A 15,460-nucleotide genomic window follows, 5' to 3' on the forward strand; every position below is an offset into this window, starting at 1 on the left:
GGCATGACAATGTGTTGTAGGAAGCAATTAGGAGAAATCAAGGGCATTGCTTATGTCATATGTTCCTGTACTAGCAAAGTGTTTGTTAAATAAATCTCCTGTGTAATTCTAAGAACTGGGATCAGGCTGCAGAGAAGGACTAGCTAACTCCTTCTCCTGTCATGGCCTCTGAATTCTTGATATGGGGAGAAATGCCTGTCTGACTGCAAATCTGGCTGCTTGTTTGGCTGTGAGTGTGTGACTGTGACAAGGTAACAGGCAACTGAGAGTTTAATTCCATTAAAAGCCAGCTCCACCTTACTTCCTGTCCCTAACTGGCTGATCTCCAGTGCTTAGAACAAGGGAGAAAAAACCATAGATGCCAGAAATATGCATCAAGTGGCGAAAGAAAATTGTTCTTGTCATTTGCAGGTGACTAGCAGAAGCCTAGTCTAGGCATGAGATAAATGCATTGTGAATCCTGGGCTAATCAAATACACCAAAATACCTAATAAAAATGAATACCTAATAAAAAAATACCTAATTAAAAAATAGTTTATGATGTAAATTTTTGCCTGCTTCTGTCCTCTCTGAGATGGGAGTAAGATGCTAAAGGGGCCTGACTACTTATGATACAAAACTTAGGTTAATATAAAATACTTGCTAAACCAGAACCTAGAGGTATGATTCACAGGCAAGGCTGACAGTGGGACTAGTACCTAATCTCAGTTGCTGATGTGGGTTTGGTTTTTTTTTTTAATTATCTATCAGAATATGTTAATGGTAATGCTAATTCTTGAACTGTGGTCTGTGAGGCTTTGGTAGATGGTCCAAATATTTCTGTAAGTTCCTACGAATTGGTATTTTTCAAGATTTCTTTTTATTTATTTATTTGGTTTTGAATTTGATATGAATTAATGATTGTCATTATAGAATACTGAGAATTAAAATGGGCCATTCTTCCAAAATGAAGGATTACTGATTTCTTCCAACAGTGTATTGGGTTCTGGTAAACTCTTTCACCAAAGATAGATTAAAGAGGAAGCACAGGATGAGCATACCAAAAATATGCTTTGCTTCAGCTAGCTCTATTCACAGATTGATGGTATCACTGTTTGTTTTTGGTTGGGTTTTTTTTAGGCCTGAGCAAGCATTTACGAGGGGGTGGAAGGTACAGATGAGTATAATGCTAAAAAGAATAGAGCATGATGGATGGGGGATGAGATTATAGGCATGTTGTGTGGGGGCCAGGATTAGGACAGATGGTGTCAATTGTTGTGAGAAGGAAGAAGCACAGGTGAGTTGGGGGTTTATGAGAGCAGCATAAAAGGACAAAGGAGGGTATGAGGTATGATGCACGAGAGAGGTCAAGACAGGAGTTTGATACCCCAGAATCACCTTACAGCTCTTCCTGTACTAATACATTTTCCTTCTTCATCTCAGCCACATTAAGACTGGAGGAGCTTTTACACAACTAGCACCATTGCTGGTAGTTCTGCTGGTTGAGGCTATTGCTGATCTAGCTGTGAAATCACTAGATAGCTGTAAGTTAACTTGTTTTTTAGTCATGCAGGCAGTGCTGCTTTTGAAAATAAATTGGCACAGCTAGTGCTGCCAGCGCTTGGTACTGTAGAATTGACTTTGGGTTTTTTTAATCTTTTATTGCAATATTCTTGTGGATGTATGCTTTTACCTTTTGTTAGTCTTTTTTTCACACTTCAGAGGGAACAGCAGAAACTGCTCTTTGTGCTAGGAGACTTGATCCAGATGTAGCAGTTAATTAAATGAAATATTCTGAGTTGGTATCAATCTGAATGATGGCTTTGCATCATGACTTTTGATGTTGGATTGTATGTGTTTAATTACTGAGAGGATGCTGACTGAGGAAGAATGTAAGTGCCCCAGCAATGTGGGTATTTTCCACCTTGTCATGCTGTGTTGAGAGCTTATATCACCATGACAAGGCTTATTAGATTAGTCAGTATTCCATTTCTCTTGATTTCCTCTGTTTGCCCCCTTTCTGATACTTTGAAGGTTGTATGGATATTCATGACGTTGTTCTAATATAATTTGTACACAGGAAAGAATTGCTGGGAAAAGGGTATCTCCTAAAAACTGTGTGTCCAGTGCTAACTGTTATCAGCTTCACTTGGGGATAAGATGTCCTGTTTCCATGGCAGGAAAATTGTTGTCACCAGGACATATATTTTTAAGGAATTTCTTCCTCCCTTTGGACAGGGATGAGGAAGAAAGATTGTAGTTCTAGTTTGTAGCCTTCTCTTTCCTTACAAAACTGACACCAACCCTGAGGAGCAGCTCCCTCTACAGTCACCTAATGAAATTCAAACTTTTGTCAGTGCAAGTCTCCTGTGCTCTGTCCCATTCCGTCACTCCTGGCTGAACAACGCGTCTTTGCAGAGCGCTGTGTCTTCTTGCTTGAATCTGTCCTGTTACTTCCTGTGTTGCAATGCATATGGATGCTTTAAGCTGGCTTGCTAGGAGAGGCTTTTGAAATGCAAAATGGTGCCTGTAATATTAGGCTCTGATTCTTTTAGTAGCAAATAATATAAATGAGCAAAAATAACACATAAAATTAAACCCCTTTAGGGAGGGGAAATAGAAGCAGCCAATAAAACCAGGTCTCTGAGAACTGGCTAGAATTTTCTTAGGTAATCCCTCAAATTCAAAAAGAATAAAAGTGAAAAGGTGATGGCTTATGTTGAAACTATAATTAAAAAGAAATATTGTTTTAGCAAGTACAGTTCAGACCTGTAAAGCTGAATTTTTATTATAAAAAGATTTTCAGACTTGTCTCAGTACACATTTGCAGCTATTTACATATATTTGATTAACATTTTAAAGCAGATTCCTTAGTTCTTTTTTAGTTAATGTGAGCTTTAATTTGTATTTTTAGACTGCTTTTCTCAACTATTCATTTTTAGCCTTGTTTGTACACCCAGCTGTTACAGGATTTAATATGCATCTTCCTCGGATGGTTTCCTTTTCTCTGTAGGAGTATAGACACGCTTTATAAATTGATTTTTAAATATGATAATTTGATGGATTGGATTGATTGGACCAGGACTAAAGGAATGCTTTAAAAAGCATTCAGTTTTAGCATTTTTTTTTTATTAAGTGCTAATCATATCTGCATTGTTGACATGCAGGATTCTTTGTTCTAAGTTTTTCCATATCAGGTTTCTGAAGAAATATTAATATTTGACCTTTCAAGGCAGAATTGGTGGATTTTGCTGTTTGTTTGCTAATATCAAAACAGTGTTTGTAATGACTGCTTGAGGTGATGGTAATGAAGGTCTGTTTTGATACAGATATGTTGCTGCAGCATTTTCATAAAAATCCATGTGTCTTTTTCTTTGTGACTATCCTGCATATCTGTTTGGATTAAGGAGTAGATTTTTCTCAGAAAATGGTGGTGATGGAATCAAACTTTCCTTGGTGTTAAGAAGAGACTGTGCTGCTGTGTGTGGGTGTATGGCTATATGCAGAGAGCTGCTCAAAGCTCATTTCTCTCCATGGGGATAACTGGCTGTATACCAAACTGTGGCCAGGAGAAGCAGAAAGCAATGTGTGGGCAGACTGTATGATCTTTTATTAGCACCTTCATTGTACTTCTGCTTTTTCATCTATCAGTTAACACTCGTTCTATCATTAACTGCTTAAATATCTAGTTTGAATCATTTTTTGTGAGGGAGAATGTGATTTTTAAAATTATGGTTTGATGTGTGTGCCTAATTTTTTGGTTGCAAATTATATATTTAAGACTGCAAAACACTAAAAATACGCTCCAAAATATTGAGTGGCTTCCTATACTTTTCTAGAATGAATTTAGACTTAACAGAAACAGCAAACTTAAATGTTGAGTCCCAATTAGACAGAAAGCTTAAGAACATGTAAATATTTTCCCCAGGTTTCTGGAGTCGCATTGTTTTGAATAGTACAGTTAAGTTGTGTCTGATGAAAAAAATTACTTATAAGTGGAACTCTGAAGTTCTGCAGTGTGACTAATTATATTGATATTGATTGAGTTTGTAGGTATCATATGAATTGGTATAAGAAAGTTTCAATTTTGATTCACAGAAGGTAACTAAGGATATGAAACCCTTCTTCCTGTGATGCAAATTATGACATGTTAAAGTTTTTAGAGCTTTTATGCTTTGATGAGAACTTAAAAGCCCGTTTAAAGCACAAAATATAAAGCAATTCTCTGAAAATTTGTTATCTTTCTGAATGGTTACGTTGACTTTGTTTTGTTTTTGTTACACTTATAAATCCATACAAGTTATGCAAAAAAGTTGCTGTGATTTATTGTTTTGCACTCTGACATAAGCCACTGATGGAAAATATTAATATTGTAACCAGGAGTACACATGGATTATTTGATAATGATATGCTGTCATCAGGTTTTATGGTATGTTTGATCTGAAATGATGGCTGTTAGACTGTGATCGCTGCACCTGTCTTTTATCCCGGTATGTGTAAGTACCCAGTGACTTTACCAAGGCTGCATAAATGCAGATTTCTGTACCTTTTGCCTATATTCATGTGCTGTTTGGCTTTGCTCTTTTAGATCTGCTTTTTCAAGTGTGGATTCTCCAGCCAAGGTCAGCTCCATGGAAAAGAAACTTCTTCTCAAGAGCAAAGAACTCCAAGAGGTCCAGGACAAGTGTCACAAGGTATTTATTTATGCGATTGGCCATCTCCATTGCTCCAGGAATCTGCAACCACTGTATGTCCAGGGATCTGTCAGATGCTGCTGATCATCCAGACTCGTGGTGGGCAAAGTGCTTTTCCTTCAGTGAGGTGGCTTCCTGTCCAATACAAAGGGAGATGAATTTAGGCCATGCTGTTGCTCTAGATACTTTTATCTTAACAAGAAGCGGCTCTGGATTTTAAACAGTCCTTTTCTCAGCGTGACACAGACAACTGCTTCTTCCTGCAGGCCGTGCCTCTTCATGATATGCACAATTACAGCAGTACTGTTCTGAGGTTCTCTTCCTAACTCATCAGCTTCTACTTACATAACTGTTGTCATATCACTGGTTATGGTGAACATCTTGTAACAGTGGCTGTGCTCCAATAAAGGGAACCTGGTGGAGTCTTTTAAAACTTACTGCTTGTTTGAGACTTTTATGAGAGTTCGATTACTTTTCTCCCTGCTCTGTTCTGGATTTGACCATTTGCTCCTGACAAGGAGATGGGGGGAAACCATCTTCTGGTCCAGCATGGATTTGGGATAAGGTTAAAGTGACCCATCTCTGCAAGTCAGGTGAAAAATGATTGTGTCTTCTTTGCTAACTGGGGTTCGAAGAATGACTGAATATGAACAAGCAGCTTGAATGAATGGGGTGACTTAGACTTACTACTTGTCCTTAAGAAGAACTGTGCATTCCTGGAGCAGAGACAATGGTATTGGAATTTAAACACCATTTGGAGAAACATAGCTAGAAGTCTCTTGGAGACAAATTCCTTACAAACAGAGCTCTGAAAGTAGCAGTTAACAAAGCTTTTGAAGCCCCTTTTATAACTTCTTGATATTTATTGCAGATGGAGCAGGAAATGACGCGCTTGCACCGGAGAGTGTCAGAGGTGGAGGCTGTACTTAGCCAAAAGGAGGTGGAACTGAAAGCCTCTGAGACCCAGCGATCCCTCCTGGAGCAGGACCTGGCCACCTATATCACAGAATGCAGTGTGAGCCCTTACACCAGCTCTTTCAGCTCTGAAGGCCTGAAATCTGGTGGCCTTTGCCTTTCTCTTCCATCATGGCTTCAGTGGGGTATTGATGGAGAGAAAATAATATGTGAGATGATGTTTGTTGAACACGGAGCCCTGAATTGTTTGCAGAGGCTTGTTTGCTAGTTTTATTCAAACTTTGTTTCATGGTCATGTCCTTAGAACATACAGGAGTACCTACTGTCCTGGTCCTGCTGAAGCTGTTTGTGCTGTTTGTCTTACTGGCTGTGCTAGAACGTGCTTGGGTTTGATTTGCAGATTTCTTAGCCAGAAGAGGATGAGGCCTAGTCAGTACCTAGACAGAAGTCTTCAAGGACAAGTATGAGTATTAGGAAACAATGGTGTTGCCTCTGTCTGTAGTATCGTGAGTTCAGACTGATGCAGTTCCCCAGCATAGTGTCAGGGATGATGCTAGGATAGGTGCTGTTTTTCAGGTAGAATATAAAAATAAGGCTGTAAACCCATGCCTTCAAAGATCATTTGGCATTTTTCATGGGAGCTGGAATGTCTGCCCAGTTGTCCTGGCAAGATTCCACTGAGGATATTTTCATTCTAGTGAATAGTCTCTGTATTTTCGGTTGGATGTAGTATTCTGTTTCCTGTCTTGTACCAAGAACCAAAATCCAGATAGTACTCTGTTTCAAGAGGGCTGAAAAGCATTTCTGATGGGTGGATTTGTTGGGAAGTAGATCTTAAAATGGGGCTGAGTGATTTTCCTATACCAAATGCTACTAGGTAAATAAAATTCAGTTTCTATCTTTCTGTTGAAGTATAATACACAGTTGATAGGAGGACCGCTGGTTTGTTAAAATTTGCAGGTAAGGTGTGTGGTGAGATACAGAGGCAGCTCTTCTGTTCTTTATAGAAGTTTAATGATGATTAAGGGATTTAACACACTGAACAGCAAGCAGAAAAATGAACAGAATTGTTAGTAACATGAAGTTGAAGGATTGTATCTAGGTTGTGTATTAATAGTGCTAGATAAAATACAGATAAATGCTGTCAATAATGGATGCCTTTTGTGATCTCTGTTTGGTTTTTGTCTGTAAACCTGATGTGAAGAAGTAAGAGTTTCAAACTAAGATTTAAGTGTAGTAAACAGTGTTTGTAGAATGGGCTGCTTCTGTCCAGATGGAAGCAGCACTGGTTGTGAATTTCTTTAGGGTTCCATCATTGGTGTCTCGTGGGTTGTTTTTTTTTGTGTGATGCCTCACTGCAGTCAAGGCATTTGTAGAGCTAAAGATCTTTATTGTACAGCCATCTGAAAACCCAAAGACTATGTATTGAACGTTTTGCTTTCTGCAGAGCTTAAAGCGAAGCCTGGAGCAGGCAAGGATGGAGGTGTCTCAGGAAGATGATAAGGCACTACAGCTACTTCATGATATCAGAGAGCAAAGCCGAAAACTGCAAGAGATCAAAGAACAGGTATACCTGCTTCTTTGGGGAGCAGAGTGGCTGTCTACAAATAGGCACTCTTGGCGTGTTCCAGCTCTGTTGCCAAGATTATGTTTTCTGTTGGTAGGCTGTGATGACTCCCAATCTGTGAGTTTCCACATGTTTTTTTAAACAAAATGGGAAGCAACAAAATTACACTTCTGTGTATATTGCAAGTCAGCACAAACTCCAAACTTCAAGTTTTTCTAGTCCTGGAAGTACTTTATCTATAAAACCAGCTTGGGAGGAAGTTGCAATACTTTCATAATATGTTGCATTAGAAATGAACTGTCCATTTTAAATGGTCAAGTTATACAAATTTCACAACGTTAATGAATCTTCACCTGGGAGAGAACAGAGCTAACCTTAATTTTGTGTTGGTTGCCCCCCCCCCCTTTTCTTATCTGACTATTTAAAATGCTTAATGCTCTTTCAAAGTAGAATCTGTGTTGCCTAACTGTTCTTTTCCAAATTTAATCTGTTTGCAAAGTAAATAATTTTTTTCCACCAGAAGAGCGTTGAAAATTCATTAATCCATATGGTTGTTCATAAGGAAAAAAAATGTCAAATTAGATTAAAAAGTGGTGACAAATGTAGACATTTTTAGGATTTAAAATGATCTACAAGACAGAATCCATTCAGTTTTATGAATTAATAGCAACATTTGTATTGAGAAAAAGAAACTGAAATTTTCAAACGATTCTTTGCAATTATCTTTTGGTTTTCATCCTCAAAGCACTTTACAAACATTAACTGCCTAATTTCATAGTGTTTGAGACAAGAAAGCCCAGAAATCTAGGTAATAATTCTCCAGACACAAACAGCTCTTATGTAAAAAGTAATGAAATGCAAAAACAACCCTCTGGATGTAGCAGGCCTCCATAGACCTCTACAACACTCTTCTGGATGGTGGTTTTATGTAATACAAGGGATCTAAAACTCATTCCTCTGTGTTCTGGTGCTTTTTTAGCAAAGTTGCTTTAAATATTGCAATGTATTTTTGGTGATGCTAAATATCAATAGATTCTTAGGCAGTACAGATGCATGTAATAGAGGAAAGATAATGCAAGTAATTTTTAATCAAATGTTTTGTCCCAGAATCTCTTAATTTCACTTGTGAAGATTCATGATGACATGAAAATGCTGCTTAGGTCAACAAGTGAATCTGGAATATCCTGTAGACTTTCATATCTGGGGTGGTCTTCTGAAACCTGTGTGCAAGAACACCACAACAAGATATGCAGAGATGTTTTTGCTGACTCATACCAGCAGGTGGATCTCGGCCATTAAATACTTGGATCATTATTTTTATGTTAGAGGGAACTGGGAGGCGAGATGAAAGAGTTCCTTTGAGTTGTGCTGTTAAAAACCTGAAGCTTGAGAGAGAATGAGTAAAATTAACAGCAAATCAGAATCTTCAAAACCCAATAATTAGATATTTGGTATTTTCAGGGCAAGACTGTAGGTTCAACCTACAGGTACTTGAATGGAAGAGAATGGTGGGTTAGTGGTTTGGGTTTATTCTTTGTTTGGAGTGTTTGTTTTTTCTTTTGTGTTTTTTTGTTTTTTTTTTTTTTAACTAAGCCTGTGTTCTGGTTGTTACTTGATGAAGACCCATATGAATGGACACCACTTGAAACAAATCAGGATCTATATTTTTTTGAAAGGCCCACTCATTTGTGTGTGGCTACCTTGATGTGATTTGCTTCAGGTATATGCTCTGAGCTTCGCCTATCCGTTAGTAGGCACTTACGTACATCTTGATAGTTTTAAAATGATGACCAGTGCATATGCAAGAGGTATTGTTCTGTGTCACCTTGAATGATGTGGTCTGTTTCTTCAGACCTGATCATGAGATATAGTCAAAGATAGTCTTGCAAACATGAAGAAACAAGAAAAACTGAAATATTACTAATGATCTCTTCTTCTTTCTTTTCTCCCTCCCTGTTCTCCTCCCTTCCCAAACACTCATTTTCACAATGGCAACTGTAGTCATACCTGTAATTCCATGGTCAAGTGTTTGCTGATATAAAAGCTGAGTATTTTAGGAAGTCTTAACAAATCATGATTTCTGAGCAGAACATGTATTCCTTCAAACCATTCTGCCTTTTTAATTCACAAATGTATCTGTATGAAACAAATATTTGAGTTCATGTATGCTGACTTGTTATAAGGCTCTCATTCTTTCCAGCAAGAAAATAAGGTCATCTGCAGAGAGACTAACTGGAAAGAGTAGGTCCCCTGTCAGCCTTACAAGCTGGAGAATCAATTTGGGGATTAAACACCAAAGAGCCATTCTGCCATGCTCTCTGTAACAGATAGTAAAGCAATCTGTTAAAGGCCCAGCTGCTTTAAATATCTGCATAAGCTCTCCATGTTGCTAGAGAATCATGGGCTGACATTAGGGTCAGTGTTCATGCAATCACTTGTCTAACTAAAGACAGCTGGTTGTCTGGAAGAAGTGATGACAAACCCAATTTTGTCATGAGACAGTTACTCTTTTGAATATGGGGGTAGTCAGGCATATTGCAAGATATTAAAATGGAAAGAAGGATAGACTCCTCCACTGTCAGCCCTTCATAATCTTTCCTAGCTCTGGATGTGCATGTTTTCTACTTGTTCTCAGCTTCATAAAAAATACTTTGGTTTTTTGTTTTGTGGGTTTTTTTTTGTTTGGAGTAATTTTATAACATGTATTCTTGCAGGACTTAGTAAATGCTAAATAAACACAATTAAATTCTTTATTTCCAGAGAAGATACAAGAAGCAATCTCACAAGCTAGTCTCAGTTTGAATACCCCATCGCATTGAGATAGTCAATTCAAATGTTCTTTTCTTCTCCCACCTTCCCCATCCAGATGCCCTATCTTGTAGTGTCCTGCATGGGGAATCATTATTTCTGACCATATAGGCAAATATCTTCTATGGGCAATGGATTTTTAGACAATTTTTTAAAGTTAATATTTGATTTTAGGCTGTCTCCCATACAGAGCAATATGATCCTTCTTAACTCTGTCAAGAGAAATGACTGATGGCTAGAAACCACAGTATGCTACCCCTCTGCTTCTCCTTCTTTCCTTTTACCCAAGCTGTGCAGATCTGTGGTAATTGTCATGTTATCAGCCTGAGAATTTGTGTCTTGAGGGAGCATCTGGGCATTTAGTAGAGACATCAACTCAAAGGCACATTTCTGTTTCAGAAATTAGAAATGTAAGTAATTTTTTTCATTTGTATGTAGATGTATGTGCGTGTTTCTGCAGTAAAGCCACTTTCAAAAAGTCAATATTTTGACTTTATCAGGTATTGACTTGAGAATGGCAAGACTCAAACCAGAACACCATGGATATGTTATTTTATTTAGCTCTTACTGTTTTGTTTTGTACTTTATTTTTCTTCCACATATTTTTAAATGCAGCTCTTGCCTACAATCAGTATTCTGGGATCTGCTGCTCCAGGTATTTCCCCTGCTGACTTTAAAGCGTAATCCCTTTTCATTCCGTTCCACCACAACTACAGGAATATCAAGCTCAAGTAGAAGAAATGAGGTTGATGATGAATCAATTAGAAGAGGATCTTATTTCAGCTCGCAGGCGTAGTGATCTTTATGAATCGGAGTTGAGAGAGTCCCGACTGGCAGCTGAAGAATTCAAACGTAAAGCTACTGAATGTCACAACAAATTGCAAAAGGTAGTTTAGGCTTCATGGGAGAGGAGGCTGATGCTTGCTTGAATTTCTAGTGCTGTTTCACATGCACACACACGCACATTGTGTGTGTCTCCTCTAAAGACTAGCATGGTTTGTCCAACTAAAAACATCTTTCAATTGTACACTCAATGTAATTTATACTTTGTGTAACTGCTTGTGTTTAAATTGCATAAGGTGATGACTGGATAGAAGACCAGTGTACTACAACTTTTCCTGAGACTTTTATATATTTTATATTTAAGTTACAGGTTAAAGATCAAGGAAAAAATGAAGCAGGAGAGCTGTATTCCAAATTGGAGAAGGTATGCTACTTCAGCATCCTGGAGTTTGCTTCCTGGGTCTTTCATGTTATGCACAGAAACCAAGAGTGTCTTTGGCTAGTCAGTGGCATTCACAGCCTCACATCCTTCTCTATTTTATTTTATTTTTCTTTTCATCTTTTCTTGATGTGATTCACTGTTCTTCCTGATTTGATATAAAGCTATGTCTGGATATCCTGCTCTTAATGGCTTGTGTTCAGAAGCTAGGCAAGGATAGGCCGTTATGTGTGAGTTTGGAGTTAGGTTAGGAAGTGATACATAAGGGTTTTCTTTATGGATAAAGAACAGCAAATGAAAAGTAAAAAGAATTTTGAGTATTCTCACACTGAACAATCTACCCAGTGACCAAAATGTGAAATCAACCAGAAATTAGTAAAATGGGAGTAGATTTGCCAAGGAGCATTTTGGTGTGTGGCATTTATAGGGAGATTTCTGTGAAGTGAATTAAAATGAATACGGTATCATAAGTAGAGAGCATTTTTTTTTCTTTTTGGTTTTACACCATTTTTTCCCCCCATCTTTTTATTTAACTGTAGATCAATACAGAGCAACAGGCAAAAATCCAGGAGCTGCAGGAAAAGCTGACAAAGGTAATGTCTGGGTGGTGAAAGTGAATTTTCCACACGGTTTTCCAATGAAACCTTAATGCAGAGGAGGGGTGTGCTTTGTTTTGTCCTCAAAAATAGAATTAGTCATAGCATGGGGGATGATAAGGAAAAGGGGGTGGGAACTGGTATCTGAAATCATTGGTGTTCTCAATATGCTTTCAGCTCTTGAGACATGTCAACAGTGTTTATTTTTACAAATGAAGCTGAGTCAGATCTGGAGTAGTGTAGAGAAATTCTGATTTAAAAGGCCAGTTTGGGTGTGCCGTATATAATGCACTAGGCCCTTGCTTCTGAAGACAGGGTTCAGATGTTTTTAACTTACTAGTAAAACACATGTTGGCCTTGCTTTAGTTTCCTGGTATGTAAGCTGGAGGAAGTACTAATATCTCATGTTTGCAGTTGTGGTCAGTCTGTCACTTAAGAAGGCACTGTACGAAGAGTAAGGGAACTTCTCTTGCTGGGATCTTTCAGCAGAAAAGAAAGGGGTTGTCGTAATAGTCCACTGAGAGAGCTTTTCAAGCTTGGCATCTCCTGAGAGAGAGCTTTTTCAAGGGTTAGTGATCTAAAATATGAATAGGAGGCCAAAAGTGTGTAGAAATAGTACTTCTCATATCTGAAACCAGTCATGTTTTAATGCCCCCTCCCCTTTTCTCCTTTCATTAATTACAAGGAATTACCTATAGGCCAATGAGTTATTCTTCCAGTGTTTTAGTAAGAGTGTTTTGTGAGTTCTTTCCAAGAACTTGAGCTGAATTTGCAGGTAGACGTTACTTCTAGTACATAGAGACAACTAGAAACTTGCAGTGCAGCAAGTAAAGCATGTAGATCTCCTGCATTTTCATTTTTTTATGAAACAAAAAGGAATTATGTAACAGAAGTTAGAATTTGGGTTCCTGTACGTGTTTGTAGGTTGTCTTAATTTTAGATGGCTAGGCCAAAGTTCTGTAACAATCAGAATGTTGACCATCTCGAGGTTATGAACTTTTCACATACCAAGTTTGTCTGTGTGTGTTTTTCCTATAATACCTTTTCTTTTTTTTTTTTTTTTCTTTTTCTTCGGACCTTTAGGCTGTGAAAGCTAGCTCAGAGGCAACTGAACTTCTTCAGAATATCCGTCAAGCAAAGGAGCGAGCTGAGAAGGAGTTAGAGAAGCTGCAGAATCGGGAAGATTCTAATGAAAGCATAAAAAAGAAATTGCTTGAAGCGGAGGTGAGTGGAGAATGTCTATCCAGAGGAAATTAGTTACTGGCATGTGTCTCAGTTTAGGCACCCTCATGTGGATGACTGTGCACAGCCTGTATTCCTGTAGTAACTATTTACAGGAAAGTGATGTGGACACTAATCCATTAAATAGCATGTATTTCTTTGAAGAAAACTGAGAGGCTTCTTATTTTCAGTGAGGACTCAATAAGGACGTATGGTTACCATAAGGGATTTGAGGCATGATGGTGATTTCAAATATAAAAGACTACCATATATTGACTGCTTCAGATGATTTTTTTCCAAAAGCTACTCATTGCTTTGTGATAATGCAGAGTTGGTTAGCCTAAATGGCAGTTAATAATTGCTCTACAGGAACGGCGCCATTCTCTGGAGAATCAAGTAAAGAGATTAGAGACTGTGGAACGAAGAGAAAACCGTCTAAAGGAAGATATTCAAACTAAATCTCAACAGATTCAACAGATGGCAGAAAAAATTCTGGTGAGTAGAGGTGAAAATGAAAGATAAAGGGTAGGAGTTTGTTAGAAAAGCCAGGAAAGGAACGGAAGACATAGAATTGCATTGAGTAAGGTGGAAATTGTTGAATAAAGGGCATTGTTTCTTGTACCAGTCATACTAGAGAATGCCTAAGTGCTCAAATTCTATTTGAAGCTTTAGTTACAAAGTCACTCCTATACCTTTAGTCTTAATACTGCTTTGAAATTCTAGTTGTCTCGGTGGGAGCACTTTTAAGTCAAGTTAATAATATTTAAATGAATTACCTAATGATTGTTTCAGAAGCGAAACATTCTCAGGACAGGATACTGCAACAATAGAAACATTGATATCTAGTTTTTAAACTAAATTGCAAAGGAATTTAGAGGTCAGATCTACTTGAAATGCTTACATTTTGAAGCAGAGAGAAATTAGTTATCTAAACTGTCTGTCTGGGGGAAAAAAAAAGGTGATATTTGTCAGGAATCCATTTTTACCCACATATCTTCTCTGATGGCAATTTCTTGTTTCTCTCCTTGTTAAACCTATTAAATCTTTATAGCAAGTTGGTATGTCAGTCTACAGTGAACCAAGCAGAGGGTGTTTCTAATACTTTTACTTCCCTGGGACACAAGCATGGTTTCATAGCGAAATAATTATATTAATTTTGTGTTTCTCATGAGTTCTCTTTCTATGTTGCCAATATGAAAAGGAAAGACTACATTTAATTGGTAGCAATCTTGAGCATAGACACACCTGAGGAAGGCCAAAGGCCAAATGAAAATGTATAAATAATGGTATTTCGAGTCAACAGATAACCCATACTTGTTCTGGGTAATAGCTGCATAAGTGGACTTCAGCATTAGAATGTCAGAGCACTCTCAAGAAAAGTAGAATCAGCTCTTTAGCAGTGCTGATTTTTTCAAATTGTTTTGATAACATGAGTGCATGGTAAGTGGGAAGCTATGGTTTTGCTGTGCAGAAAGCCAACTTTCTGTTTAGAAATAGTGTAAAACTTTGAATTGTTTCATAAGCCCTTGTGTATATTTGGGGATTGTTCCTTGGTTTTGATTACATTCTCTGTGGAAGAAAAACTGGAAGAGAATGCAGAAATATCAACTAATTGTTTTACATCATGGGATGTGTTTAGCTCTTCTTATAGATAGTTTCCATGGAGTTCTGACAGAAATTTGGAGACACACAATAGTATTTTTATAAAAAAGTCAGTTGTTGAAGAAATAATCCTACGAAGTCTTTCCTAGTGCTCCATCTGGGAGCACAAGGTAATAGTACTCTTTTTTTTTCTCCACTTCTACCCTGTTCATTCCCTCATGACTTTTGACTTTTCCTGGTTTAGAAAGGTAGGAAGGGAGCTGAAGGTATAGAATTGCATAGAATAAGGTGGAAATTGTTGAATAAAGGCATTGGTTTCATGTATACTCAATTAGCAGTTCCTGAGAAATACCTGTTGATCTGCCTGTAGAGACTTGATTAAGAAGTAAGAAAACAAGTTAGAGAAGTTATTACTGCTTGAAAGTGTAGATCATTGTTAATAGCATCATAGCAAAGTTAGCACTACACAGAGAATAGTGAGTGAGAACTGGAATGGTAAGAGGTTACCTTGAGTTAGCACTACACAGAGAATAGTGAGTGAGAACTGGAATGGTAAGAGGTTACCTTTTTAAGCCCACACTGGCTGTTAAGTGCCACTGCAGAAACTGATGAAGCTTCTGCTACAGTATGAGCAGTCTGCTGGTAGCTTTGAAACTGCTGCTGCTCCGGTTGTCTGATTCTTTGCCAGGACCTGAAACGTGTGGGCTTCTGGGGGAGGTTAGTTGTCCCTCTTGTTGCTGGGAGACATATTTCAATTGCAAAAAGCAGCAATCTCCATTCCTTGCAGAAGTGTTGGGTACTAGGCACTGCAGATGACCTACTTTTGGTGAACCTCCTCTTTGATTCTCACTTCTGG

General features: G+C 38.0%; 1 protein-coding gene across 11 annotated transcripts in view; it reads left to right on the plus strand.

Annotated features, from left to right (window-relative positions):
* The window catches only part of CIT (citron rho-interacting serine/threonine kinase), a 73,738-nt gene that overhangs the window by 18,770 nt on the left and 39,508 nt on the right, over positions 1 to 15,460 (plus strand). For 6 of the 11 annotated variants that reach the window (XM_055705860.1, XM_055705850.1, XM_027814061.2 and 3 more), the window contains exons 11-18: positions 4,568 to 4,673; positions 5,545 to 5,688; positions 7,036 to 7,155; positions 10,680 to 10,850; positions 11,111 to 11,170; positions 11,725 to 11,778; positions 12,865 to 13,005; positions 13,372 to 13,497. In XM_055705860.1, the coding sequence (XP_055561835.1) occupies positions 4,568 to 4,673; positions 5,545 to 5,688; positions 7,036 to 7,155; positions 10,680 to 10,850; positions 11,111 to 11,170; positions 11,725 to 11,778; positions 12,865 to 13,005; positions 13,372 to 13,497 (922 nt within the window). The remainder of the gene's footprint in view (positions 1 to 4,567; positions 4,674 to 5,544; positions 5,689 to 7,035; positions 7,156 to 10,679; positions 10,851 to 11,110; positions 11,171 to 11,724; positions 11,779 to 12,864; positions 13,006 to 13,371; positions 13,498 to 15,460) is intronic. The other 5 variants (XM_027814062.2, XM_005445279.4, XM_027814065.2 and 2 more) reach the window with 1 other exon arrangement.

This window comes from Falco cherrug, chromosome 1 (assembly GCF_023634085.1).
Source record: "Falco cherrug isolate bFalChe1 chromosome 1, bFalChe1.pri, whole genome shotgun sequence".
Taxonomy (NCBI): Eukaryota; Metazoa; Chordata; class Aves; order Falconiformes; family Falconidae; genus Falco; species Falco cherrug.